At 41.9% G+C, this 25,665-nt stretch overlaps 3 protein-coding genes across 5 annotated transcripts; 2 read left to right on the forward strand and 1 right to left on the reverse strand.

Annotated features, from left to right (window-relative positions):
• The first annotated feature begins 471 nt into the window (after positions 1-471).
• vps16 (VPS16 core subunit of CORVET and HOPS complexes) lies at positions 472-7,643 on the forward strand. Its single transcript, XM_020107733.2, has 24 exons — positions 472-670; positions 1,182-1,270; positions 1,829-1,920; positions 2,330-2,458; positions 2,543-2,687; positions 2,812-2,927; positions 3,004-3,126; positions 3,207-3,262; positions 3,339-3,428; positions 3,596-3,767; positions 3,837-3,968; positions 4,052-4,179; positions 4,280-4,315; positions 4,432-4,540; positions 4,665-4,799; positions 5,276-5,384; positions 5,481-5,578; positions 5,720-5,824; positions 6,095-6,172; positions 6,573-6,659; positions 6,737-6,819; positions 6,899-6,995; positions 7,092-7,195; positions 7,274-7,643. Exons 1-24 carry the CDS (start codon positions 621-623, stop codon positions 7,407-7,409), a joined length of 2,499 nt encoding a protein of 832 aa, XP_019963292.1. The 5' UTR covers positions 472-620; the 3' UTR covers positions 7,410-7,643.
• A 471-nt stretch (positions 7,644-8,114) lies between these two features.
• Positions 8,115-11,096, forward strand: rgn (regucalcin). The gene is made up of 8 exons (XM_020107735.2): positions 8,115-8,274; positions 8,971-9,169; positions 9,285-9,467; positions 9,535-9,635; positions 9,734-9,848; positions 9,932-10,063; positions 10,520-10,674; positions 10,754-11,096. Exons 2-8 carry the CDS (start codon positions 9,007-9,009, stop codon positions 10,802-10,804), a joined length of 900 nt encoding a protein of 299 aa, XP_019963294.1. The 5' UTR covers positions 8,115-8,274; positions 8,971-9,006; the 3' UTR covers positions 10,805-11,096.
• Positions 11,097-13,032: 1,936 nt separating this feature from the next.
• On the reverse strand, positions 13,033-25,334 carry fmnl2b (formin-like 2b). Of its 3 annotated transcripts, XM_069520713.1 has the most exons (23): positions 25,200-25,334; positions 24,993-25,119; positions 24,812-24,888; positions 24,452-24,545; positions 24,273-24,347; positions 23,979-24,089; positions 23,737-23,886; positions 23,547-23,648; positions 23,055-23,275; positions 22,458-22,555; positions 22,177-22,362; positions 22,042-22,062; positions 17,909-18,033; positions 17,626-17,828; positions 16,565-16,799; positions 16,125-16,193; positions 15,918-15,998; positions 15,479-15,608; positions 15,169-15,329; positions 14,966-15,067; positions 14,787-14,882; positions 14,580-14,703; positions 13,033-14,494 (listed from the first exon to the last, which is right to left on the reverse strand). In XM_069520713.1, the coding sequence occupies exons 2-23, from the start codon at positions 25,020-25,022 to the stop codon at positions 14,406-14,408; spliced, it is 2,580 nt and encodes an 859-aa protein (XP_069376814.1). In that variant the 5' UTR covers positions 25,023-25,119; positions 25,200-25,334; the 3' UTR covers positions 13,033-14,405. The 3 variants fall into 3 exon arrangements, with proteins under 3 accessions (XP_069376814.1, XP_069376813.1, XP_069376815.1); XM_069520712.1 differs by lacking the exon at positions 25,200-25,334 and having other exon boundaries at positions 24,812-25,095; XM_069520714.1 differs by lacking the exons at positions 13,033-14,494; positions 14,580-14,703; positions 14,787-14,882; ... (3 more) ...; positions 24,993-25,119; positions 25,200-25,334 and adding an exon at positions 15,691-15,764 and having other exon boundaries at positions 15,803-15,998; positions 24,812-24,978.
• Between the last annotated feature and the right edge of the window lie 331 nt (positions 25,335-25,665).

A 25,665-nucleotide genomic window follows, 5' to 3' on the forward strand; every position in this document is an offset into this window, starting at 1 on the left:
AAGGAAACTCTCTCTCTCTCTCTCTCTCTCTCTCTCTCTCTCTCTCTCTCTCTCTCTCTCTCTCTCCCTTCCTGTATTTGTGTGTTAATGTCTCTCGCCCTTTGTTCATGGAAAACATTAACGTTAAATGCTAAAAACACTGAAAAGCATTTAAACATCAATTGAATGATAAAAACATTGAATTTAAGAGACAAAGGAAACAGCAGAAGTTGAAACTTTTTAACATTTTAAACTCTAACTTTACAAACTGTTTTCTTTTTTAAACTTTTTAATTTTAGCTTTTTTAAAACGTAACTAAACTTTTTCATATGTTGACCAAAACCAATCAATAAATCAATATCGTTTAAAACTAAAATATTACTTGATTGATTTTTGACATTTTATTCGTTATTTAGTTTTTAAACGTTTCTAATGTTTTTTGGGCTGTGAGGCGCGTGATGGCCTGCAGGGGGCGAAGACAGGAAACATCTACTGCCCATTGAACCCTAGAAGAAGAAGCTGTGGTTGCTGATCAGCTGACTTTTAATGTTCAGCAGTGAAGCTAATTGAGAAGCTAACTGTGAAGCTAACTGTGTTCACCGTTCAACTGAACGTGTTTTCTTTTTTCCAGGGGAAACAACATGGCGTTCATCACAGCCAACTGGAACCCGCTGGGAGAAGCTTTTTATCGGTCAGTTTATTTTCTCTTTTCCACGGTGACAGCTTCTAACAGTTAGCCGTGCAGCTAACCACACACAGTAGATGAATGCACGCTAACAGTTAGCTACTGGTTGAAATTTGTCTGTTAGCATCGTCACTGTATTGGTGACAGTGCTAACGTTAGCTTCAGGCTAGCTTTAGATTTAATTTAATTGTATGAAGGGACGGTGTTAGCTCTGTTAGCTTTATTATCATCCAGTCATTCGAAACCGGTGTGTCAGACACATCAGATGACATCAGCAGAGTTTGATTCACGAGAAACGGAGCAGAGTGTTCAGCCAAACGAGTGACGTCACTGTCTGTGAGACGTTTACATGTGAGAATGAAATAGTCAAGTTGTTGATTGCAGTCAGGAAGAAGAAGCATATCCAGTAGGTGGCGGTAATGCACCATGAATTTGGACGCCACCGGCCTATAAACCGAACAGACGAAGAAGGTGTTCGTGTTTGTATGTGTTTTGTTAACATGTTGTTTATGTGCAGTAAATCAGAGCTTTACGACATGAGCTGGAACATACGTGACGGACTCAGAGACAGTTTGGTGGCTGCAGCACCGTATGGAGGACCGATAGGTACTCACACGCACACATATACACACTTAAACACTAGGGGTGTGCGATATTGACAAAAAAATAATATCTCGATTTTTTTTCTGGGATTTTGCCGATAACGATAATTAGACCGCTGGTGGAGCGGGGCCGGGCTCTCTGTCCGGAACGAGTCGGTGAATGAGAGTTAGTGTGAGGGAGGGAGGGAGGGAGGGAGACAGGGATATAAGGCTGAGAGAACCCCACACACACACCGTGAATGAGAAGGCTCTGTGATCTCTAGAACGCTGCAAAAATGATTAATTGTCATCAAATACTGGGAGAGGAGCACACGCTCCGTGTGGCTCTACCTAATACTCGATAACATGAGTTTGCACATTGTTAAAACAACAATTAAGATTAAGATTATTGTAGATGATAAATATTGGGTTAGGGTTACCCCTAGCACACACACACACACTCACATATACACACACACTCACACATGTACACACAATAACATACTTACACATACACTCTCGCTCGCTCACACTTACAGTACATACTCATGCTCTCTCTCTCTCTCACCTGTCGGTCTCTCAGCCCTCCTCAGAGAACCTCACAGACGTTCTCCGAATTCTCGTCCTCAACTGGAAATTTATTCTGCATCTGGAGTCGCTGTTGCCAGTTTTCCTGTAAGAACACCTTCACTTCACCTTCACTTAAACTGCATTCAGACTGAACTGTGGAAAATCTCAGGACATTCTCCGGAGATTCTCAGGATTCACTGCGAGCGAGTGGGGGGGTTGATGACGCCTGTAAAAAGACACACAAATTAAAAAAGAGAAAACAAATATCTGGAGTCACACACATGATGAAGATGAAACAAGAGTTTGTTTTGGAAAAAGCTGACGACGGTGTTGATGTAAACAAAAACATGTGATCTCTCCTGTCTGCGGTTCTGCCCCTCACCTGTTTGTTGTGCGAGTCTGAGCAGAAAATCTTCTGCTGCTTCACGTGTGAAAGATAAACTGGAGAAAGTCCAGAGATCCTCTGCAGCTCACTCAGACACACTTAAAGAACCTGTCTGTCTCTGTGTCTCAGTGGAAAAGTGGACCTGTGGTCCAGTTGGGTTGGACAGTCACTGACGAGTTGTTGTGTGTTCAAGAAGACGGATCAGTTCTGATCTATGATCTGTTCGGATCCTTCAAGAGACACTTCAGTATGGGTCAGGTCAGAGTGGTAACTTGTTAACTAATGACATAAATAACACTATTGGTCAGGTCAGTGTGGTTACTAGTCTCTTGTCTCTAACAGGAAGTGGTCCAGACTCAGGTATTGGAGGCCAAAGTGTTTCACTCTCCTTATGGAACAGGTGTTGCCATAGTAACCGGCTCTTCTCGCTTCACCTTGGCAACCAACATTGACGACCTGAAGCTTCGCCGATTACCTGAAGTTCCAGGTAACACCTGCTTATCACCTGGTTACTTTCTCTGTCTCTCTGGACCGTTCTCACTGTCTGACCTGTCCGTCTGTCTCTCTGCGGACTTGTCTGTCTCTCCGCGAACTTGTCTGTCTCTCCTCAGGTCTTCAGGGGAAGCCATCTTGTTGGGTTGTCCTGACTCAGGACAGACAGACCAAAGTTCTTCTGTCCATAGGACCTGAACTCTTCATCCTGGACAACACGTCTTGTACTGCTGTGGTGAGACAGACACATGGAAAGACAGACAGGTAGAGAGACAGATAGGAATCTAACCTCACCTGTCTCACTGTCTCAGTGTCCTCCAGGTGTCGGTCCACAGGGGGGTAGCATCGTCCACATGTCTGTGTCTTTCAGCTATAAATATCTGGCTCTCTTTACTGACACGGGACACTTGTGGACAGGTCCCTCCCACCTCCAGGTGAGCTCCTCTGCTGACCAATCATCTCTCAGAAGGCACCGTCTGTGTGGATGACTGACAGCTGATCTTTTTGTCTGTAGGACAAACTGAGTGAAATTGACACCAAGAAAACAACGACCCCTAAACAGATGGTGTGGTATGTTCACCTGTCTCACTGTCTTCTCCTTGTCTGTCTTGCTTGATCACCCGTTGACTTGTCACACTCTTTCTAGGTGTCGCAGACCAAAGAGTCAGCAGCCCTCTGTGGTGCTGATGTGGGACAGACTCCTCCTGGTGGCTGGAGTCTGCGGTGACACCATACAGTATCCTTAAAACCAGAACAGATCTGGATCAGTGCATACTCGTTGTGTGAGTAGAAAGATGTTCTCCTGGGTCTTGTCAAGGTTCTCAGGGTTCTATTTGAGGATCTCCTGTAGATGATTCTAGTTTTCACAGAGTGACTTGTTTGAACCTTGACCTCTGACGACAGATTCCCTGTGGAGGATTTGTGTGTTCTGGTTGGAGAACTTGATGGAGTTCGGATCATCAGCTCCTCCAATCAGGAGCTTCTTCAGGAGGTTCCTCTGGTCTGTCAGGAAATCTTCAAGATCGCCTCCATGGCTCCTGGAGCTCTGCTGCTGGAGGCGCACCGCGAGTACCAGGTATCCGTCTGTCTGAACGACTGTCTGTCTGTCTAACAGTATGTGTGTTGATGATGTGTGTTTGTGTAGAAGTCCAGTCAGAAGGCGGATGAGTACCTGAGGGAGATCAAAGAGCAAAGCATGCTGGGAGAAGCAGTCAGACAGTGTGTGGAGGCTGCAGGTCATGAGTATGACTCCAACACCCAGAGGTCTTTGCTGCGGGTGAGACACAGTGACCTGAGGTCAGATTATAAATGGACCTGAGGTCATTTCATGACGGTGTAATGTGGCGTCTCCTCCTGCAGGCGGCATCCTTCGGGAAGTGTTTCCTGACAGACTTCAGTCCAGATCATTTCGTGTCGACCTGCAGAGAACTGCGAGTCCTGAACTCTGTCAGAGAGAACGCCGTGGGTCTGCCGCTCACGCACACCCAGTATCCTCCCTGCACAGGGGCATCATGGGAGATGTAGTGTCCTAACCCATATACTGTATTTTGTTACCATGATGACAAACTCCTTGACCTTTCACCTCAGGTTTAAACAGATGACTCTGCAGGTGCTGATAGACAGGTGAGTGGAACCTGTCTGTGCCTCCCTCATCTGACTCTCTCTCTTTCTCGACCTGTCTTATTGCCTGTCTTTCTCTCACCCCTCTCTCTCTCTCGCTCCCTCTGTCTGTCTCTTAGGCTGGTGTATCGACAGTTTTATCCGTTAGCGATAGAGATCTGTCGTTACCTGAAGATTCCTGATTATCAGGGTGTCAGTCGGGTCCTGAAACACTGGGCGTCTTGTAAGGTAACCTGTCTCACCTGACCTGCCTCTATCCTGTGACCTCGCCTATTTTATAGAATATTATATATATAGAATCAATATCTATGATTGATCATCACCTGTGTGATGTCATTATGGGTGTGTCCAGGTGCAGCAGAAGGACCTATCAGATGAGGCAATTGCCCGAGTGGTGTGTGTGAAGGTGGGAGACTCACCTGGTGTTTCTTACTCTCACATTGCAGCGAAAGCCTATGAGTGTGGACGCACTGAGCTCGCCATCAAGGTAACTGAGTCCCGCACACACGAGTCAATGTGACATCACTTCCTGATATATATATATATATATAACATATTGTTTATTTAACCTGTTGTACAAATTATTGTATGTGAGTATTGTAGATATTGCAGTATTTTACATGCCATAGTATTGCAGATATTACAGAATTTTGTATTGTCTGGTCGATATGATAGTATTTCTCATGTTGCAGTTTTGTAGATATTATAGTATTTTACATGTTGTTGTAATTTAGATATTACAGTATTTCACACGTTACAGTCTTGTAGATAATATGGTAATATGTTAAAGTATTTTAGATTAGATTCAACTTTATTATACTATATTTAATTTTATGGCCTTGATGATATGATAGTATTTTACATGTAACAGCCTTTAGATGTGCTATAGGTATATTGTAGTATTGTGTATATATACAGTATTGTAGGTGAAGATTAATAGTTGTTTTTTGTGTGTCTCCTGAGCTGTTGGACTTTGAGGCTCGTTCTGGAGAACAGGTCCCTCTGCTGTTGAAGATGAAGAGGAGTCAGTTGGCTCTGAGCAAAGCTGTGGAGAGTGGGGACACGGACCTGGGTGAGTGAGACAGGTGCATGATGATGTCACTCATGGACTCACCGCTGAGACAGGTCTTTGATGATATCACTGATGGACTCACCTGTGTGTTGTCAGTTTACACGGTCGTCAGTTACCTGAAGAATGAGATGAACAGAGGAGATTTCTTCATGACTCTGAGGAACCAACCTGTCGCTCTCAGCCTCTACAGACAGGTACTCACCTTCATCATCCTCTTTATTCTGTTGATGTGTCTGTTGTGTGATTGGTGGATTCCGTGACCTCCCTTCTGACAGAAGTAGAACACAGTGATCAGTATGTGTATTGATTGGTTATTAATTGATGTGCATGTTCAGTTCTGTAAACTTCAGGAACAGGAAACTCTGAAGGATCTTTATAATCAGGACGACGATCATCAGGAACTCGCCAACTACTACGTGACGTCCAGTTATAGAGAGAAGGTAAATACTCAGAGTAACGTGTAACTTCTAAACATACAGGCATTCAACATTTTTATTCACACCTGTTGTCATCATTTGGTTCCTTAAAGGTCGTCATAGTAACAAGATGTTTAAAACGTTGTTGACACCTGAAGCTTTGACCAATGATGTTTTAACTAAAATCTATAAACAGATTTTCATCATTTATAAGTTAAAAAGTCTAAACAGCTTTTGCTATGTCTCTATAAGGGATGTGTACCTGTCTGTGTCTTTGTACCTGTCTGTGTGCAGAGGTTAGAGAGCCGTCTGTCTCTCCTGCAGAGCGCTGTGGACGAATACAACAAAGCAAAAAATGATTTTTCAACAAAGGTAAAAACACATTTAAATTGAATATAACATAATAATAATGTAATATATATGTTATATAGTATATTTTATATTAATATGTAAATGTTATATTGTATATATTACATTAGTATGTGAATGTTGTTTAGTTTGTTTTATTTATCATATGTTAATGTATATAGAACAGTATATATATTCATATCTAAATGTTATGTATTATATTAATTAATATAACATTTGATTATTATTTAGCTTATTTGATTTTCTTATTGTTTTAAAGATGAACATATTCATGACCCAAACTACTGATCTTCAATCTACACTCAAAGATTGTTAACACGGAGTCACATCACTCTCTCAGGTTGTTTGTCTCATTAATGGACAGTTTGCTATAAAATTTGTTATTAAAATATTTTATCTTCAGGCCACTGAGGACGAAATGCGTCTCCTTCGTTTTCAACGAAAACTGGATGACGAGAAGGGGGCGGGACTTCTAGGGCTTTCTCTCCAGGTAAATAAATAAATTGGTCGGCAGACGGGATGATGTCACTGTGGGTAATGATGTCACATGCTGTGTCCCATCACCAGGCGACCATGGAGGCTCTGCTGTCGTTAGGTCTTCACAAACAAACAGAACAACTCTACCGAGACTTCAGAGTCCCAGACAAGAGGTGAGACATGTCCTGCTGGTATAACTACATGTCTGTCTCTCACCCATCTGTCTCTTACCTGCCTGTCTCTTGTGGACAGGTATTGGTGGTTGAAACTGAAGGCTCTAGCGGAGAAGGAAGAGTGGGAGGAGTTAGAGAAGTTCTCAAAGAGCAAGAAGTCTCCTATAGGCTACCTGGTAAGAAAAGATGTTGCTGTTTTAAATAGAGTTTTCGCTGGTGATCATGCAACCTTAAATAAACATAGATGAGCCTTAGCTCTGTCTTTTCTTCAGGCTTTTGTGGACGTTTGCATGAAGTGTAACAACAAGTACGAAGCTAAGAAGTATGTTTCCAAGGTAACTCCTGAGCAGAAGGTCAAAGCTCACCTGGTTGTCAGGTAAGACACAATACCTGCGACATCATCAAACAGGTGAGCCCAGATCACTCAGGTAACAACCCTAACCCTTGTTGTCAGTGACCTGGAGGGGGCAGCAGACGCTGCCATCGAGCGCAGGAACGACGCAGAGATTGGGGCTGTCCTATCCAGATGCTCCGCCTCTGACCGGCTACTGATTGACAGGCTGAACCGAGCTGCCGCTGCCAAGAAGTGATTCTACTATTCATGTTATGATTTATATATATAATTTGATCGTAGACGAGTTGCCATGACAACCTGTTTCTCTTTTTCTTCATGTGCATTTATGTCAGATGATGACATCATCCCCACACACACACACACACACACACACACACACACACACACACACACACACACACACACACACACACACACTCACTAAGGTAAACCTGTCAAACACAATAATAAAATGTAAACAAACCTCAAATGGACTCTTGTCTCTGACATTGTTTCTATCCTTTTATTCCTCTGAACATTTCCCCTTCCGGTTTATAACATTTCCTGTTGATGCTCCTTCACATTAAAAGCTCGGTACCAGAAAACCAGTGACCCTCACCCTTGTCTGTTTATTTTTTTATATTTTAGATGATTCATTTCTTTCACATTTTTACTTATGTTTGTATTTGAGAATCTACCTTTACTTTGAAACTTTTCATATGTTTCTTGAGCTTTCACAGTCAACCACCACCGTTGTAAAGGAGATATGTGATCACATGACATCAGGCGGTTGAGATTAATTCACCAGTATCAATTGAAAGAAAATCTGATCAGTTTTATTGATGATAAATGAAGAATTTTAATTATTTCTGGTCTTTTATGGAGTGAAATGTTTTATTCATGTTTTCTCGGAACAATTCACCATGAATTATAAATGTATATATTTATAACTGTTTGTAATTAAACCTTTATGTTTATGTCACTGTGTGACGTCAGTGTGGGTGTGGCGTTAGGAGGAGGCGGAGCGGAGCTACGGGTCAAAGTTTCAACAGCACGAGACCTTTGTCGTTTTTCACTCAGACTGACTGAAACTTCCGCGGATTCACAGAAACGTTATCTACGTAAGTGACAGGTGTTTATAAGCTAGTGACAGTTTGTGAGTTTTTCACAAACAGGACGTTTGTCTACGTTAAACGAGTCACGTGACGTCCCAGATATGTTCAGTTCACTTCGAGCCGCGTGCAGAGAAGAGATTGTAAATAAAGTTATATACAGTAATACTGCAGTACTCTAGTAATACTACTTAGGACTGCTGGACTTTAACAATGCTGTAGTATCTCTGAGTAATGCAGCATTACTGAGTACTCAATGATACTTAAGCATTCTATTCTAACTACTGTGTATTGTTACTCAGTTTCACTTAGTACGACATTACAATAGATTTACAGTATAATGTGAAGTAATTATAGTCAGTACTTGTATATGTACTCTGTGCTACTTCATGTTACATATTATGTTGTAGTAGGTAGGACTACAGTACTCAGTATATACCGGTACTCGTGTTGTATGTATGTATGTATGTACTATTACGATGTATAGCGTAATGTAACATGTAACAGTACTGACATTACAGTATCAGTACTACCACACGCACTATATGGTAATCATGTAATTTACTGTATATACTGTGTGGTGTGTAAAATGATTTTTCGTCACGGGGGCATTACTACATAGTGTATTACTGAGTAGATATAGAGTATTATGTCATATGCAGTATTCAGTACTTGAAACTCTATTTACTTGTTTTATCTTCACAGACGATCCTGATTGGTCCAGACCAATAGGTGAGAAGGATGTCTTCAGTACAGGTGGAGTGTGTAGTGAAATCCAGCGCCCTGATTGGTGAAGGACCAGTGTGGGAGGAGTCAGAGCAGATGCTGCTGTTTGTTGACATTGCTGGAAAGAAGATTCACCGCTGGAGTCCAAGAACCAATCAGATCCAGTCTGTGGAGACCGGTGAGCCAATCAGCATGCTGGACACACTCAATTTATTTCTGTTATGCATAGAATCTGAGTAATCACAGAGTCTGTCTCTCACCTGTCTGTCTCTCGTCTGTCTGTCTGTCCTCAGGTGACACAGTGAGCTTTGCCGTCCCTCGGAGGTCCGGTGGTTATGTAGCAGGTGTGGGTCGCAGCATCGTGGCTGTTGATTGGTCGACTGAAGCGATGACATCACTGGTGGAGGTGGATGAGGACAAACCAAACAATAGACTGAACGACGGGAAGGTGGACGTGATTGGTCGACTGTTGGCAGGTGAGTGTTCACCTGGTCGCCTGTCTTCATCAGTCTGTTACCATGGTAACAGTGTGATGTCTCTCAGGTACAATGGGGACAGAGCAGCGACCTGCGGAGGTTCAGAGACGACAGGGGGCGCTGTTCTCCGTGACGTCAGACCTCAGAGTGACATCACAACTGAGCCAGGTGAGGTAACCTTATCTTTCTTTCACTTGTCTGTCTGTCTGTACCTGTCTGTCTGTCTCACACTTTTCTATTTGTCTCTGTACCTGTCTCACTCTCAGGTGGACATATCTAATGGAATGGACTGGTCTTTGGATCACAAGACATTTTTCTATATTGACTCTTTGTCTCTGACGGTCGATGCCTTCGATTACGACTTGAACACTGGTCGCCTAGGTAACCGTCCCTTTATATATTTATTTATACTGCAGTAAACACATGAATATAAAACATGACTAATTGTTGTTTTTGTTGCCTAGGTAACCGTCGTATGGTATACTCTATGCAGGAGGGGGAGGGGCTCCCTGACGGGATGACGGTTGATGCAGAAGGTCGTCTCTGGGTCGCCTGTTACAACGGAGGAAGAGTCATCAACATCGATCCTGCTACTGGTGAGTATTGATCATATAGATGTAATGATCAGTATTGATTATATAGATTGTACTGATCAGTATTGATGATATAGATTGTACTGATCAGTATTGATCATATAGATGTAGTGATCAGTATTGATTATATAGATTGTACTGATCAGTATTGATGATATAGATTGTACTGATCAGTATTGATCATGTAGATTGTACTGATCAGTATTGATGATATAGATTGTACTGATCAGTATTGATCATGTAGATTGGACTGATCAGTATTGATCATGTAGATTGTACTGATCAGTATTGATGATATAGATTGTACTGATCAGTATTGATCATGTAGATTGTACTGATGAGTATTGATCATGTAGATTGTACTGATCAGTATTGATGATATAGATTGTACTGATCAGTATTGATCATGTAGATTGTACTGATCAGTATTGATGATGATGACCTGTTGCGTTCTCTCAGGTGTGCGGCTGAAGACCGTCTCTCTCCCAGTGATGAAGATCACTTCCTGTTGTTTTGGAGGTCCAGATTACTCTGACCTCTATGTGACCTCAGCTAGTCTTGGCCTCGACCAATCAGAGAGCAGACAGCAGCCACTGGCCGGACACACCTTCAGGGTGAGACTCGCCTGTATCACTGACACGCTCACCTGTCTCATTGTCTCACTTGTGTGTGATGCTGTGTGTTTATCTACAGGTGAGAGGACTTGGGGTCAAAGGTCGACCTTCAAACGCATTCTCAGGATGATACTCAAGCAAATCATATCACAGATAATCGACAGGAAGTGTCTCATCAATCAATGTGCTGATCAATAATCTATAACCTCACACATTAATTGATATGAGTTAACATTGTGGAATTCAGTGTGAGGAAAACTTTTTAACAAATACTTTTATATAAAGTTTGTACAAAGAAATGGTGTAGACTGACAGCCAATGAGAAAAAAGCAGACTGACTTCAACGTTCAACAGCTAATCAGAGTCAACTTCACATTTCCTGTAAAAATGAAAATAAAAGTGACATATTGATGTTGAACATATTGAGGACTGTGGGTACTGTAGTTTTTAAGATCACCATCAATCAGTCACATTTTATTTTTCTCATTTTCACAAATCGATGTTAACAAGGAGCAACGTCCTCTGTCCTCTAACTCAACAAGATGTAACTACCAAAGAAACTTTATGAACGGTAAACAAAGCTCACAGAGTCACATGTGAGGATCTGTCTCCAGGACACAAGGACAATAGATGCTGATTGAACTGAACACATCAACACAACAGATTTACTTCATTAGAAGAAACAGTTTGTAACTAAAGGTTTAAGTATTTGTACGTAAGAACATGTCTGATAGAGATGAAGGGAGGAGTTATTGTCAGTGATGGTAGGACTCTGGTGAAGAAGTCACGTCAATAACGTGTTGATGAGACATTAATGTGATAAAGAGGGAGAAGAGGACAGAGAAGCTCCATGTGTCCTCGACATTCTAGAGCTACAGCAGCAGAACTATGAGCAGATCCAACACAAACCTGAACTAGCTCTCACTATAACTTTATGAAGAACTGAACCTGAGATGATTCCACAGGAGAGGAGCTTGATGCTGAAACCTCTGGCTCCTCCTCTACTTTTAGAGACTTTAGGGACAACAGACTGAATTCTGGGAGCTCAAGGCTCTAGTAGTGATATGGTACTATGAGCTCTTTAAGGTTTGATGCTGCTGTATTATTAATGTAGGTGAGGAGGAGAACTTTAAATTCTAAATGTAACAGGAAGCCAGTGTAGAGAAGCTAATACAGGAGACATTTGGTCTCTGTTGCTGGTTCTCTTCAGGACACGTGCTGCAGCATTTTGGACAAACAGCAGAGTAACGACTCACTGCTGTTGCCTGATAATAAGGAATTGCCATAATCAAGTCTGGATGTGACAAAGACTAGTTTTTCTGCATCTTGATGAGACATGTATGATATTTGAGATGTTACATAAGTGAAAGAAGGCGGTCCTAGAGATTTGTTTTAAAATAGGATCAAAGAACAAATTGGGATCAAAAATGATTCCCAAATTCCTGACTGTTTCATTGGAAGCAAGGACGATGTCATCTAGCGCAGCTTCATTATTAGATAATGTATCTCTGAGGTGTTTAGGGCCGAGTATTAGAACCTCTGTTTTATCTGAGTTTAATAAGAGAACATTATAGCTCATCCAGGTTTTATGTCCTTGAAACATGAAGTTAAGTTAATTGATAATACTGTTCTGGTTTTATTGATAAGTATAACTGGGTGTCATCCACATAGCAGTGGAAATTTACAGTTTGCCCTGATAACATTTCCTAGTGGAAGCATACATAATGAGAATATACAAGAGGGCCGAGCACAGAACCCTGAGGAACACCGGGGTTAACTTTGGTGCTCACAGATGACTCATCATTAATTTGCACAAATTGGAATCAATCTAAAAAAAATAGGATTTAACCAGGTTAGGGCAGTTCCTTAAATTAACTGTTCTAGTTTCTGTAATAAAATGTGATGATTGATTGTGTTGAATGCTGCACTGAGATCCAACAGGACAAGGACGGACACATTGACTCAAAACAGTGAATGTGAATGACTGAATGAATGAGATGAAGATACAAGTTGTGGGTTTAGAAGATGGGATTGTTGTGGTCAGCTGATCAAGGGTGATCAGAGAGAAGCTGTCTAAATAAATAACAGGATTCTCATCTGTTTCTGAGATTTCTGCACGTGATGGTGTATTAGTGTCAACTGAGGGCAGGAGATTGTAGATTTTATTTGTAATGGTTAGAATTTTAGCATTAAAAAAGTTAATAAGTAAAACGTTGCAGTTCAGGGACGGAGGAATTCTGGGTGGGATGGGGCTGTGACTCTGCTCTTGCTTTGTAGAGCCGCCTTATATACATTAAGACGTGGCTCTGAGGTCTGTGGGTGCTGTAGTTCATCAGATCATGTGACTCTTAGGCAGTGTCATGTGGTCAGGTGCGTTTTATTGACACACCAAGTGCAGAATCACCAACAAACACGTTACGAGCATTGCTACACAACTTTCTATAAAATGTTTGTACACGTAGAAAAACTTTGTGCTGTTTGACTTATTTTCAATTGAAATAAAGGTTAAAAAATGACTTTCATGATGGGGGTGAAGTGTGGATAAAGGTCATTGTCGTCAATCTGAGACATGAGTCACTGTTGTCAGTCTGAGGCCCAAGTCGCTGTCCTCGGTCTGAGACACAAGTCGCTGTCCTCAGTCAATCTGAGACACGAGTCACTGTTGTCAGTCAAACACAAGTCGCTGTCCGCAGTCAGTCTGAGACACAAGTTGCTGTCGTCAGTCAATCTGAGACATGAGCCACTGTCGTCAGTCAAATATAAGTCACTTTTGTCAATCTCAGACACAAGTCGCTACTGCAAGTCCGGGACGTTTCACAAACACACTGCAGGACAACACCACATGATTGGTTCAATCCTGACAACCCTGTGATGCTTCAGACTGAACATAGCTGAACTCAACAGATTCCACATTTAGAACCAGAACCTCAAAGTTCCTGGATTCTGGAATCCTGTGACTGTCCTGCTAGCTAACAGGCTAACAGCAGGAGTGAAGGGGTCGGGTTGAGTCACAGAAAAACAGTTTGATTCTGTTCATGATGAACATTAATAAACAGGAAGTGTCCTTGGCTCTGTCAGGTCAGAGAGAACAGTAGAGCACAACAGTAGAACTCAGAGTAGTGAAATGACTAGAACCCTGTACACGACACAGACTGACTGAATCCAGAACAACCACAAAACCACTGACTGAGTGGAACTCAAGACTGGACTTTATTGGAGGTGGCGCCCCCTCTCTTCACATGACAGAGAGTCAATTGATTACTCATTGACCAGGGTTGGATTATAACTTGATTATTTACCATTGATTATCATCTTAAACAATACCAACTCATCAGAACTCTGTACAGTGCCTCCTGTGGTCAAATGTGCGGGACAGACTTTTTTAAACATTTCTTTCTATTTCATTTCAACGAAGTATATATATATTTTTTTTCAAACTTTTGTAGATAAGATGTTTTAGAGTCTGGAACTTCCAGACCTTTGAGTCAATAGCTTTTGGTCGGTCCACATGATCTTCTTCAGCACTGAGGAGGAGGTTCAGTTTTAGTTTCTGGAGGTAAATAATTTTTTTTACAGTGTTCTGCTTGGTCAGGGGTCGTCTGGGTCCAGAGTGTGTGACGAACTAACCATAAAATTATTCATTCACATCGATCAATCAGAAAGTTCAAAGTGCTAATTGGTCCCATCCATTAGAAGTGGGCGTGGCCAGCTGAAGACTTCCCTCCTGTCTCTCAGTAGTGCTCCTCAGAGTGGGCGGGGTCACAGAAGAAGCGAGAGCTGCGTTTGGCCGATCGAGCCGTAAAGGGGACGGTCTTCAGAGCTGCAGGTAAGAAAACAAACAGCCAATCAGGCGACAGATGGGGAGTGGCAGGTGTGAAGTGTGTCCACCTGATCAGAATGTTTACCTGTGATAATGTCCTCGATCGCCCCGTCCTTCCCCTCGTAAACATGCCGGCTGTCTTTCCCCTGTCGTCGTCTCAGCTCAGTGATCAGTTCCTTCTGCTGACGCTTCCCCCTGTGAGACGGAGACTGGAGGAGTGGGGGAGGGGAGTTATTCAGACCAATCACAGACTGTCTAGATGATGACACAAGGTCAGAGGTCAAAGTCTCACCTTTGTCTCTTCCTCTTCCTGCTGCTCCTCCTGCTCCAGTTTTTCCAACAACATCTGCTCCTGACGCCGCCGCTGCTCATTCTCGTCCTCAGCCAGCTGAACATAGAAAGTGACACACAGGAAGTCACATTTAGGAAGTCACATGCAGAAATAACCTGAGATGAGTCGTGTTTACTCACCCTGTATGCTTTAATGAAGCGAACAAAGATGGGGAAGAATACTGATGGTGGCATCGTCTTGGAGCTTTCTCCAAAAAACTTGACTGCATCCTCAAAAGCATCCTAAAGATTTTAACCATCTTAGTTTTTACAGTGTAAACTTTGTAAACACGAGTACATTATTATCAATTGTAGTTTTACTTTGTATGTATGTGTAGACTCACCTGTGCGATGCGTGCATCCTCCTGCAGTTTGCTGAGTCGTGATTCATTCCTGCTGATGAAATCTTTGAGCGTCGCGTTGTGTTGAACACTGAACTCTCTCCAGGTCAGTTCCATCCCTCGCTGCAGCTCTTTCACATCACACAACACATTTTCCAGACTCACTACACACACACACACACACACACACACACAAACGTTGGGTTAGTGAGCACCTCTGTGATTGGCTGATAGACTCAGTTCACACCTATGGTTCACACACAGGTGGCTCACATGGTGTGTAAGCAGCACTTTGATATGCTGACAGACTCACCTGCAGCAGCTTTGTCAATGTAGTGAAGTTCGTTGTAAAACAGAGACACAGACGAATATTTCTCTCTTACAACGTTTGAGATGTAATGAAGCAACGTCTGTTTCCTGTCGGTCGACTTTGTGTCCAGCAGCTACACAAACACACACACACAGACACACACGTAATATAAAACAAGTTCACTCCCCCGTAAATGTGTGTGTTTGTAATGTTCTGTTCATTATTTATCATTATGTCCTGTTGTATGATATATTATATTGTAAACGTGTGTAATGTTGTGTCGTGCTGGCTGTGTATACATACACGTATGTATATATATATACATACATGTGTATGTATGTATACATATATATATATATATATATATATATACATACATGTGTGTGTGTGTGTGTATGTATTTGTATATGTGTGTGTGTGTATGTGTGTGTGTGTGTGTTACCAGGTCGAGACTCTGTAGTTTAAATCCATACACTGCTCCTCTTTTACTACTGTTCATGTAGTTTCCCAAAGCCAAGATGATCTGAAACAAAATATATATGTATATATATATTCAAATACACACATACTGTATATAAACATATATAAAATTAACCCTGATACTAGAATATATAAAATTAATGTAGATGTATATTTATAGTCAACAAACCTCCAGAATCTTTTTCAGCTTCTGAGATGATTTGATAGAAATTGAAGCAGCGATGATGGCGTGAAGTTGCTGAGGAAACACAAGACAGTGAGACGGGTCCCATTTACCTGTCTGTCTGCCTGTCTGTCTATCTGTCTGTCTTCATGTCTGCCTGCCTATCAATCTGCCTGTCTGTCCTTCTGACTGTCAGTCCCTCCATGTGCCTATCTGTCTATATGTCTGTCTTCATGTCTGCCTGAATGTGTATCTATCTGCCTGTCTGACTGTCCCTCTATCTGTCTGTCTGTCTGTCTGTCTGTCTATCTGCCTGTCTATCTGTCTGCCTGTCTGTCTTCATGTCTGCCTGCCTTTCTATCTGTCTGTCTGGCTGTCTGTCCCTCTGACTGTCTGTCCCTCCATGTGCCTATCTGTCTGCCCTTCGGTTTTCCTGTCTGTCTTACCGGGGTTAACATCTGGACGTTGTCTGCAAAGTTTCCCATGAAGGTCATGATGCTCATGCGTTGACTGAGTCGTTCGATGCGACTGAACTGCATCATGAATCGATCTTCGTCACTCAGTGCCTCCACTGGTTTCCTATCTCTCTCATACTGACGTAGCGTCTTCACTTCGGCCTCCGTCGGCAGGAAACGCATCAAACACTCAACAAAGTCCACGCGCACCGTCCGCAGGTCGAACCTGCACAAACAGGAAGTAGAAAGTGAATCTACCTGTCATGTTCAACCTGCGGATGTCAGAAAAAAACTTAAAAAACCAATAATGGACTACGCTGACATTGTCATGATTATCATGATTCATCCAAAACTGATATCCAGCCACTTAATCCAGCCAATGTATTATTTTTGAAACACTCAGGTGGCTCCCTTTAGACAAAAGACTTCAATTTCACTCTTACCAATTTATTTTTAAGTCTATTCAATTTGATTATCCAATTACACACTTAGAAGCTGGGACCACTTTCACTTTACAGTCCCATTTGTTAACAAAGCAGTCAGCAAAAAAGCTTTTATGTTTCAGGCTCCCTCCGATTGGAATCACCTACCTATAAACAACTGTTTGCTCTCATCTTTCCACGTTTTTAAAAATGTTTGGTTTCTTATGTCAAATCCGACTGTCTATGTTTTCAGTAATACAATTCACCATGTCACTATTATTTCCTTTCACATTGATCCATTTTTCTTCTCTTTTTTCTTACTTTATTTTTGTACTTTTTCTCCTTGGTTGTAAACTGTCGTCCCTTGTGTTGTGTTTTGTTGTTGTTTGTGTCTGTTCTATTACTGTTGTGTCTTGGATTGCTTGTTGTTGTTTGTTTCATGATTATTTGTTTTTTGTGGGACCCTCTTGAGAACACAACTCAAGGGGTTTGTTCCAGTTGAATAAATACATTTCACAGAATATGGGCACCTGGCATCCAATCAGGAGCAAGAACACATCTGAGTTATTTCTTTAAACTTGTTAACTGTTTATTATTGACACGTGTTCTGATTGGTGCAGGGTGACCTACGTGTGGATGGCTCGACAGATGACCTCTGGGCCCTGGCCAGCTTTCCTCAGCGTGATGGCAAGATTTTTAGACCGATTTGCTTCGAGCAGTGAAACCTTTGACGCACTTTTCTGAGGAAGTTTCTGTCGTGACAAAGTCAAGTCGACAGCTGGACCCTGAGCCTTTGTCTTAAAGAGCTCCTCAAACTCCTCCACGTCCAGGGCCTGAGAGGCAGACAGGTCATTAGAAACACATGTTATTGATTACATATGATCACATGTTGTGATCATATGTAAAAACTCACCTGAAGGATGGACTCGTCGTCGATGTCGTTGAAAACAGTTCCGTTGATCTGACTCGGCTTCAGAGCGACCCAGTTCAACACCGGCATCCGGAACTTAGTCTGGATTGGCTTCTTGATCTTCACCGCTGTGAGAAACAAACAGGTCAGAGAGAGAGAAACAGATAGACAGACAAACAGGTAGGTGAGGACACACAGAGACAGACAAATGAGGGTACAGAATCACCGACAGTTGAGGACACACAGAGACAGACAGGTGAGGGAACAGAATCACAGACAGGTGAGGACACACAGAGACAGTCACTTTGGATAATATTAAATGACATGACATTAAATGACACATAAAGTAACATTAAATGACATATTAAATGACATGTAATAGACAGACAGACAGACAGACAGACAGACATTAAATGACATATAAAGTAACATATTAAATGACATGTAATAGACAGACAGACAGACAGACAGACAGACATTAAATGACATATAAAGTAACATATTAAATGACATATTAAATGACATATTAAATGACATATTAAATGACATGTAATAGACAGACAGACAGACAGACAGACAGACAGACATGAAATGACATATAAAGTAACATATTAAATGACATGTAATAGACAGACAGACAGACAGACATTAAATGACATATAAAGTAACATATTAAATGACATATTAAATGACATGTAATAGACAGACAGACAGACAGACATTAAATGACATATAAAGTAACATATTAAATGACATGTAATAGACAGACAGACAGACAGACATTAAATGACATATAAAGTAACATATTAAATGACATGTAATAGACAGACAGACAGACAGACAGACATTAAATGACATATAAAGTAACATATTAAATGACATGTAATAGACAGACAGACAGACAGACAGACAGACATTAAATGACATATAAAGTAACATATTAAATGACATATTAAATGACATATTAAATGACATATTAAATGACATGTAATAGACAGACAGACAGACAGACAGACAGACAGACATGAAATGACATATAAAGTAACATATTAAATGACATGTAATAGACAGTCAGACAGACAGACATTAAATGACATATAAAGTAACATATTAAATGACATGTAATAGACAGACAGACAGACAGACATTAAATGACATATAAAGTAACATATTAAATGACATATTAAATGACATGTAATAGACAGACAGACAGACAGACATTAAATGACATATAAAGTAACATATTAAATGACATGTAATAAACTGGTGTTTCTCTTACATTGACTTTGTTCCTTATTGTGTGATTTAAACTGTAATCGTGTTAATCTGTGATCGACATGTTGGTCTTGATCTTGAGTCTGAGATCGATACCTTATGGCTCCGCCCACCTGTCGCGGTTCTGCGCACGTTCAGGTTCGCGTTAAACTTTGAACTGAGTGAACATGTTTGTCTGAGTTTTCAACATCAACGAGTTTCTGGAGGATGCTACAGGAGATGCTACAGGAGATGCTACAGGAGATGCTACAGGAGATGTTACAGGAGATGCTACAGGAGATGTTACAGGAGATGCTACAGGAGATGTTACAGGAGATGCTACAGGAGATGTTACAGGAGATGCTACAGGAGATGCTACAGGAGATGCTACAGGAGATGTTACAGGAGATGCTACAGGAGATGCTACAGGAGATGCTACAGGAGATGCTACAGGAGATGTTACAGGAGATGCTACAGGTGAGTTGTTGCTGACAGAACTGAAGTGAGTGTGTGCGCGCGCGCGCGAGAAAGACCAGTGTAGTTGTAGCGGTGTCAAGTGGAGACGCCATTTTGTGAATCTATCCGTACGCAGATGCTAATATGTGGTGTTGGCGCTTTTTTTTCTTTTATGTGTATGATTTGTTTTATGCACTTTAACTGAGTTCTGAAGGTTGTTATGTGTGAGCACTGCGATTAAGATAGGTTTGCTTGATAGTATGAGAGACAGTGAGAAATATCTCAGGGAATACTTTGAATACTTTCGTGTAAATGAGGTATTCACTCTCTACTCCTGTGGCTCTCCTCCTATGTAATTGTTTTGTGCAAATTCAATTACAGTTAAGTTCTTAACATCTCTATCCCCATTTTCAGTGATGTAACAGAGACAGACAGGCGAGGACACAGAGACACAGACAGACAGACAGACAGACAGGTGAGGACACAGACAGACAGACAGACAGACAGGTGAGGACACAGAGACGCAGACAAACAAACAGACAGACAGACAGACAGGCGAGGACACAGAGACACAGACAGACAGACAGACAGACAGATGAGGACACAGACAGACAGACAGACAGACAGACAGGTGAGGACACAGAGACGCAGACAAACAAACAGACAGACAGACAGACAGGCGAGGACACAGAGACACAGACAGACAGACAGACAGACAGGTGAGGACACAGTCAGACAGACAGACAGGTGAGGACACAGAGACGCAGACAAACAAACAGACAGACAGACAGGCGAGGACAGACAGACAGACAGACAGACAGATGAGGACACAGAGACACAGACAGACAGACAGACAGGTGAGGACACAGATAGACAGACAGAAAGACAGGTGAGGACACAGACAGCAGACAGGTGAGGATACAGTGACACAGACAGACAGACAGGGGAGGACACAGAGACACAGACAGACAGACAGACAGACAGACAGGTGAGGACACAGATACACAGACAGACAGACAGGGGAGGACACAGAGACACAGACAGACAGACAGACAGGTGAGGACACAGATACACAGACAGACAGACAGGGGAGGACACAGAGACACAGACAGACAGACAGACAGGGGAGGACACAGATGTAGGATCTCCCTGTAAAAGGTGTTAGACTTGATGCAGCCCTGACTGAACATGATGCATGATGGGTAGAATTTTGTCCGACTTCACCCAGCACTGCAAAATATCACCAGGTCACGTGACCTTAATATGGCGGGAGCCAGCAGACAGTCAGAAGGATGTTCTGCAGCTGTGACATCACAACTCTGCTCTGATTTGATGAAGGCTTCACTGATGTATCTTATGTTTTAAAGAATTATGATGTTTTCTGCTCCATAAATGTAAGTTGTTAGAAGCTGAACCCTATATTTTTATATTTATACAAAACAATATCCATCTCATATACCCCAATTAAATCAAGGTAATAAAATATATATACATATATATTATATATATATTATAACCACTGGCAGTGCGTATCTGTTGTTTTCTGTTATTTCATGTGTGTGTATTTAATGTTTCTAATGTGCTGATTAATGAAGGACAAAAATGTTCAACTTCTTTGTTCTAAAACACGAGGAAAACTGTTTCCCCTGCAAATAAAAACGAAAAGCTGTGAGATCGGTCTTTGTTCTTGTCTGTGATGCTACGAGACGTGAAAAGTGTCTGACTTGACGTCTGTGTTTTTGTACTCAATCCCTGCAGCCACTGGCTGATCACAGATGATCAAGTTCATCTCAAATGAATAAAGTCTGGCGGCGCTCCAGTATCCAATCCGAGCAGCCGCTGTGCTACAGACAGGTGAGAGGTGCAGAAAGACTGGACGACGAAACAAAATTTAAATCTTGAAACTATGAGGTGTTTGTGATGAACTGAACTAGCACTGTTAGGGTTAGCATAGTGTCGCTGAGCAGGTGTTCATTCATCATGTTTTAACCAGTGCTCTGTATGTTTACATGTTTATCTGAGCTACTGTTAATCTTACCACTAACATGTTTAGAACATGTGTAGAACATGTTTGAATGTTTGACACAATGTGAGGGTGTTTTCATTTTGTTTCTGTGTTTGACCTAACCCTGTCACAAAAGAGAGACTGACTGAGGAAAGGAAATGTGCGTGCGTGCGTGCGTGCGTGTGTGTGTGAGAGAGAGTTAACTAACCAATATAGGTCAGGTCAGTTACTAGTTATTGACATAATTATCATAACTGTGTTTTTTTGTTTTTTTTAGGTGAACAGGTGGAAACTGAACAGATCATCTCTTTGGTCGGATGAAGTTTCCAGGTAATGAAATGATGTTGAAACTGTGACATGGAAATGGCGAGATAGGAAATGCAACTATAACATAGAACATAGAACATACAAGTGAACTTACAAAATAACTTGAGTGGACCCTCTGAGGAACAGGTCAGAAACATCGACATGTTATCACAGATTATAGTTGACTTTTCCTTGATTTTGATTGTTCAGAAAAAATTTCAACCTGCGAACTTTAACCTGTGACACTCACCTGCGAGTCCCGAGTTAAAGATGACCGTAGGTGACCCCCCTGACCCCGGAAGAGGGGGGGCCACAGGGGGAGGAGGAGGGGGCGTTGGGATGGAGGAGAGCTCGCTGGTCCGACAGGGAGGGGGAGGAGGGGGTGGGGGCGGGGGAGGAGCAGGAGCAGGAGGCGAGGGGTAAAGACCGTTGGACACTTTAACGATGAAGAGAAAAAGAAAAGTTTAATTTCAGGTGATGTAAAAAACAATTGATCACACGAGTGTTCTGATTGGTCGAGTTGAAACGTACCTGTGTCTGGCATTGGTGGTGGAGGAGGTGGAGGGGGTGGGGCTTGCATGCCTGGAGCTTCACCCGCCCCCATGTTGTGATAGGCGATGGTCTCAGGGCTGCAGAAATCAATGATCAAATATTAATGAACAAATTGCTCAGTCAGTGGTTACAGTGATAGGATAGGCCTAACCCCCCTGATATTTAACCCCTAACCCCCCCATCCCCCTAACCCATTGATCAATAATAAATCGATCAACAATAACTATAAAACAGACTGTTTATAGAACTGCTGTAATTATCAGCCACTTTAAAGAAACTTAAAGTTTCTCTATCTTATCTACATCCCAGTTAATTAATTTAGTTGTAACTATTTATAATCACAATAATAGTAATAGTAAAGGTAATAGTCATATCAATGATAGTAAGTATATATGATTGTTGTAATAGTTACATGAGGGATCCTCAGGGTTCTTTTCTTGGTCCTTTATAATTTCATGGTCACAATGATTCTTATTTTCAGAATCTGTTAATATATAATATCTTTCACAAATAGGGACATTAAAAACATTCTTCACTCTCGTAGCTATGGTCTCCTGAGGAAAACATCTTTGTTACCTTGGTGACAGGTTAGGGCAGGGGGGAGGTGAGGGGGAGGCAGAGTCAGTCACGCCCCCGTCACCCTCTCCTCTCTGGGGTTGAGGAGCTCCGGGTCCTCCGGCGTGCTGTGCCTCCTGAGCCTGACGCTCCAGACGACTCTGACGCCGGATTGTCTGGTCCTTCTCGCGCACTATCCGCCGCAATGTGTGCACCTGAGAGTTGGTGTTGGCGTACACGTCCTGCAGAGGCAATACATGTTTCAGTGACTTTACAACATGTTACAGGTCACACGTGTTTCAGCGACAGTAAAAGATTTTACAGGGAACATGGGTTTAGTTGGTTGATGTTAGGTCATGGTTGACCTGACATTGTGAAAAATGTGTTAAAAGAAAACTGTTGTTTACTGATCAAATGAAAAATTGCAACATGACTGTTCCTTAACATCATCATGTACAAAATGTTGTGTCTGAACGGTGACGGATGGTGTGTTTCCATGGTAACAGCACTGACCCGCAAGTGATCCAGCTCCTTGTTTGTTTGCATCAATTGTTTCTCCAGTTCAACAATTTTCAGCATCGCTTCGTTTTCTACGTCCAGGAGACGCTCAGACATCTGAGGACAAAGAAAGGGAGACAGGTCCTGGTCAGTGCAACACTTGTCTGTCTGTGTAACGATCTGTCTCTCCACCTGTGTGTCTCACCGTGCCCAGGCTGTCCTCCAGCTCTTCCACTCTCTCCAGAGCAGCGGTTTTCGTCTCTGCGTCTTCGAGCAGCGTCCCGACGTCGAACACGTTGTCCAGGTATGCCTGAATCTGCACCTGCAGCCTGTCGCTCTCTGTGTGCTTCAGCCTCTGGTGAAAAAGACAGGCGAGGGAGACAGCGGGATAGAGGTGAGGTAGACAGGTGTGTTGCACAGAGGTGGTATGATTGGGTGACGTGTTACCTCCAGGTGCTCGTCCAGGTTCAGTTTGGTGAAGTCGTACTGAAGATGAACCCTGAAGTTCATGTCCTCCACAGAATGAACCACGATGTTAATGAACTGCATACACGCCACCTGTCACCATAGTAACAAGCACTGATTCACCTGATGTCACAGTGATGTAACAGGTAAGTCTTGTCACTTTCACACACTTTATTTTGTAAGACTCTGTTAAAGAATGTTTCAATAATTTGATCGTGACGAGGAGAAGGTGACGTCATTAATTCAAATTAAATATGATTTTATTGATCAACGCACCAAGAAGTCGATGTTGTCGTCTTCGTTCTTAAAATGTTCCATTAACTTCTCGAACCGCATCGACTCTGAACACACCTTCAACAAACCAATCAATCAATCAATCAATCAATCAATCAATCAATCAATCAATTGACCATTCTGGACAATATTAAAGAGAATAAAGTTCAAAGGTTATTTACAGTTTTAAAGTTGTCAAAGGCTGAAAGGATGATGTCATGACCTCCTCTGACCAAACACACGGCGGCCAAGAGCTCGAGCACGAGAGCCTTCGTCCTGGGGGTGGGGTCAGAGAGAGTTAGACAGATTTATTACACCCCCCTCCCCACACTTACCTTTACAGGATTAATGATATATATGCTGTGATGAAGTTTTATTTTGAAGTACTGGAGTTTTTGTTTGAAGGATTGTAGTTTTATTTTGAAGAACTGTAGTTTTATTTTCAATGATTGTGGACTTTTATTTTGAAGGACTTTGGGTTTTATATTGAAGGACTGGAGTTTTAGTGTGCAGTAAGTTTGGTTTTATTATGAAGGTCTGACCTTGGGTTCCTGTTGTTAAGGCTCAGAGCAATCTCGTTGACGGCGTGAGGATGTGACATCACCATGTTGAAGCCGTACTGAGGAACAATCACATGGACCCAAAGAATGTAGCTTTTCCACATTGATTATTTATCCAACATGATTGATTAGTTGATCATGTCACATGACCTTTTTTTTTTACCTGGTAGTTCATGATCGCTCTCAGACACATCACACAAACATGGACGTCGTCTTTCTTACAGACCAGTCGAGAATTCTTCAGAGTCCGACGACTTGGCAGCGTGTTGGAGCGAGTCACCAGAGCGGAGCTGTAACCACGACGACAGAGGTCACCTGGTGAGTGGTATACATTTTATACTTATACTCATTTGATATTATAAAGTGGTACCTGATGGAGTGGCGAGCTGCTCTGGGGACAGAGGACGACGGAGACGGGAGGCTACAGTCGCCATGGAGATCCTCTATGGACCGACTCCAGGGAGAGTCGATGGATGAGACGTCACCTCCGACCTCCGACTGCTCGCCATCAAATCTGAATATTAATAACCAAATATATGTGTGGATTTAGTGGTGAAGTGTGGTGTTGCAGCTGAACACCCGTGGTAGCTTCAGTTGTCATAAAAACCAGTTTGGCCTACTGTAAAAAACATGGCTGCCCACTCCTGATGTAAATATAAAGCATTTAAATATAAAGGTTTTAAATAAAAAGTATTTTATAAGAAAAACATAATTTGTAGAATTTGGATGAAACAAAACATCACTAGGGTTATTTATACTATATTTATTAAATATAATAAATTGTTATACATATGTATAGATATAAACATGTTATATATTCAAAACATAGTTAAATA

The sequence above is a fragment of the Paralichthys olivaceus genome, chromosome 24 (genome assembly GCF_024713975.1).
Source record: "Paralichthys olivaceus isolate ysfri-2021 chromosome 24, ASM2471397v2, whole genome shotgun sequence".
Taxonomy (NCBI): domain Eukaryota; kingdom Metazoa; phylum Chordata; class Actinopteri; order Pleuronectiformes; family Paralichthyidae; genus Paralichthys; species Paralichthys olivaceus.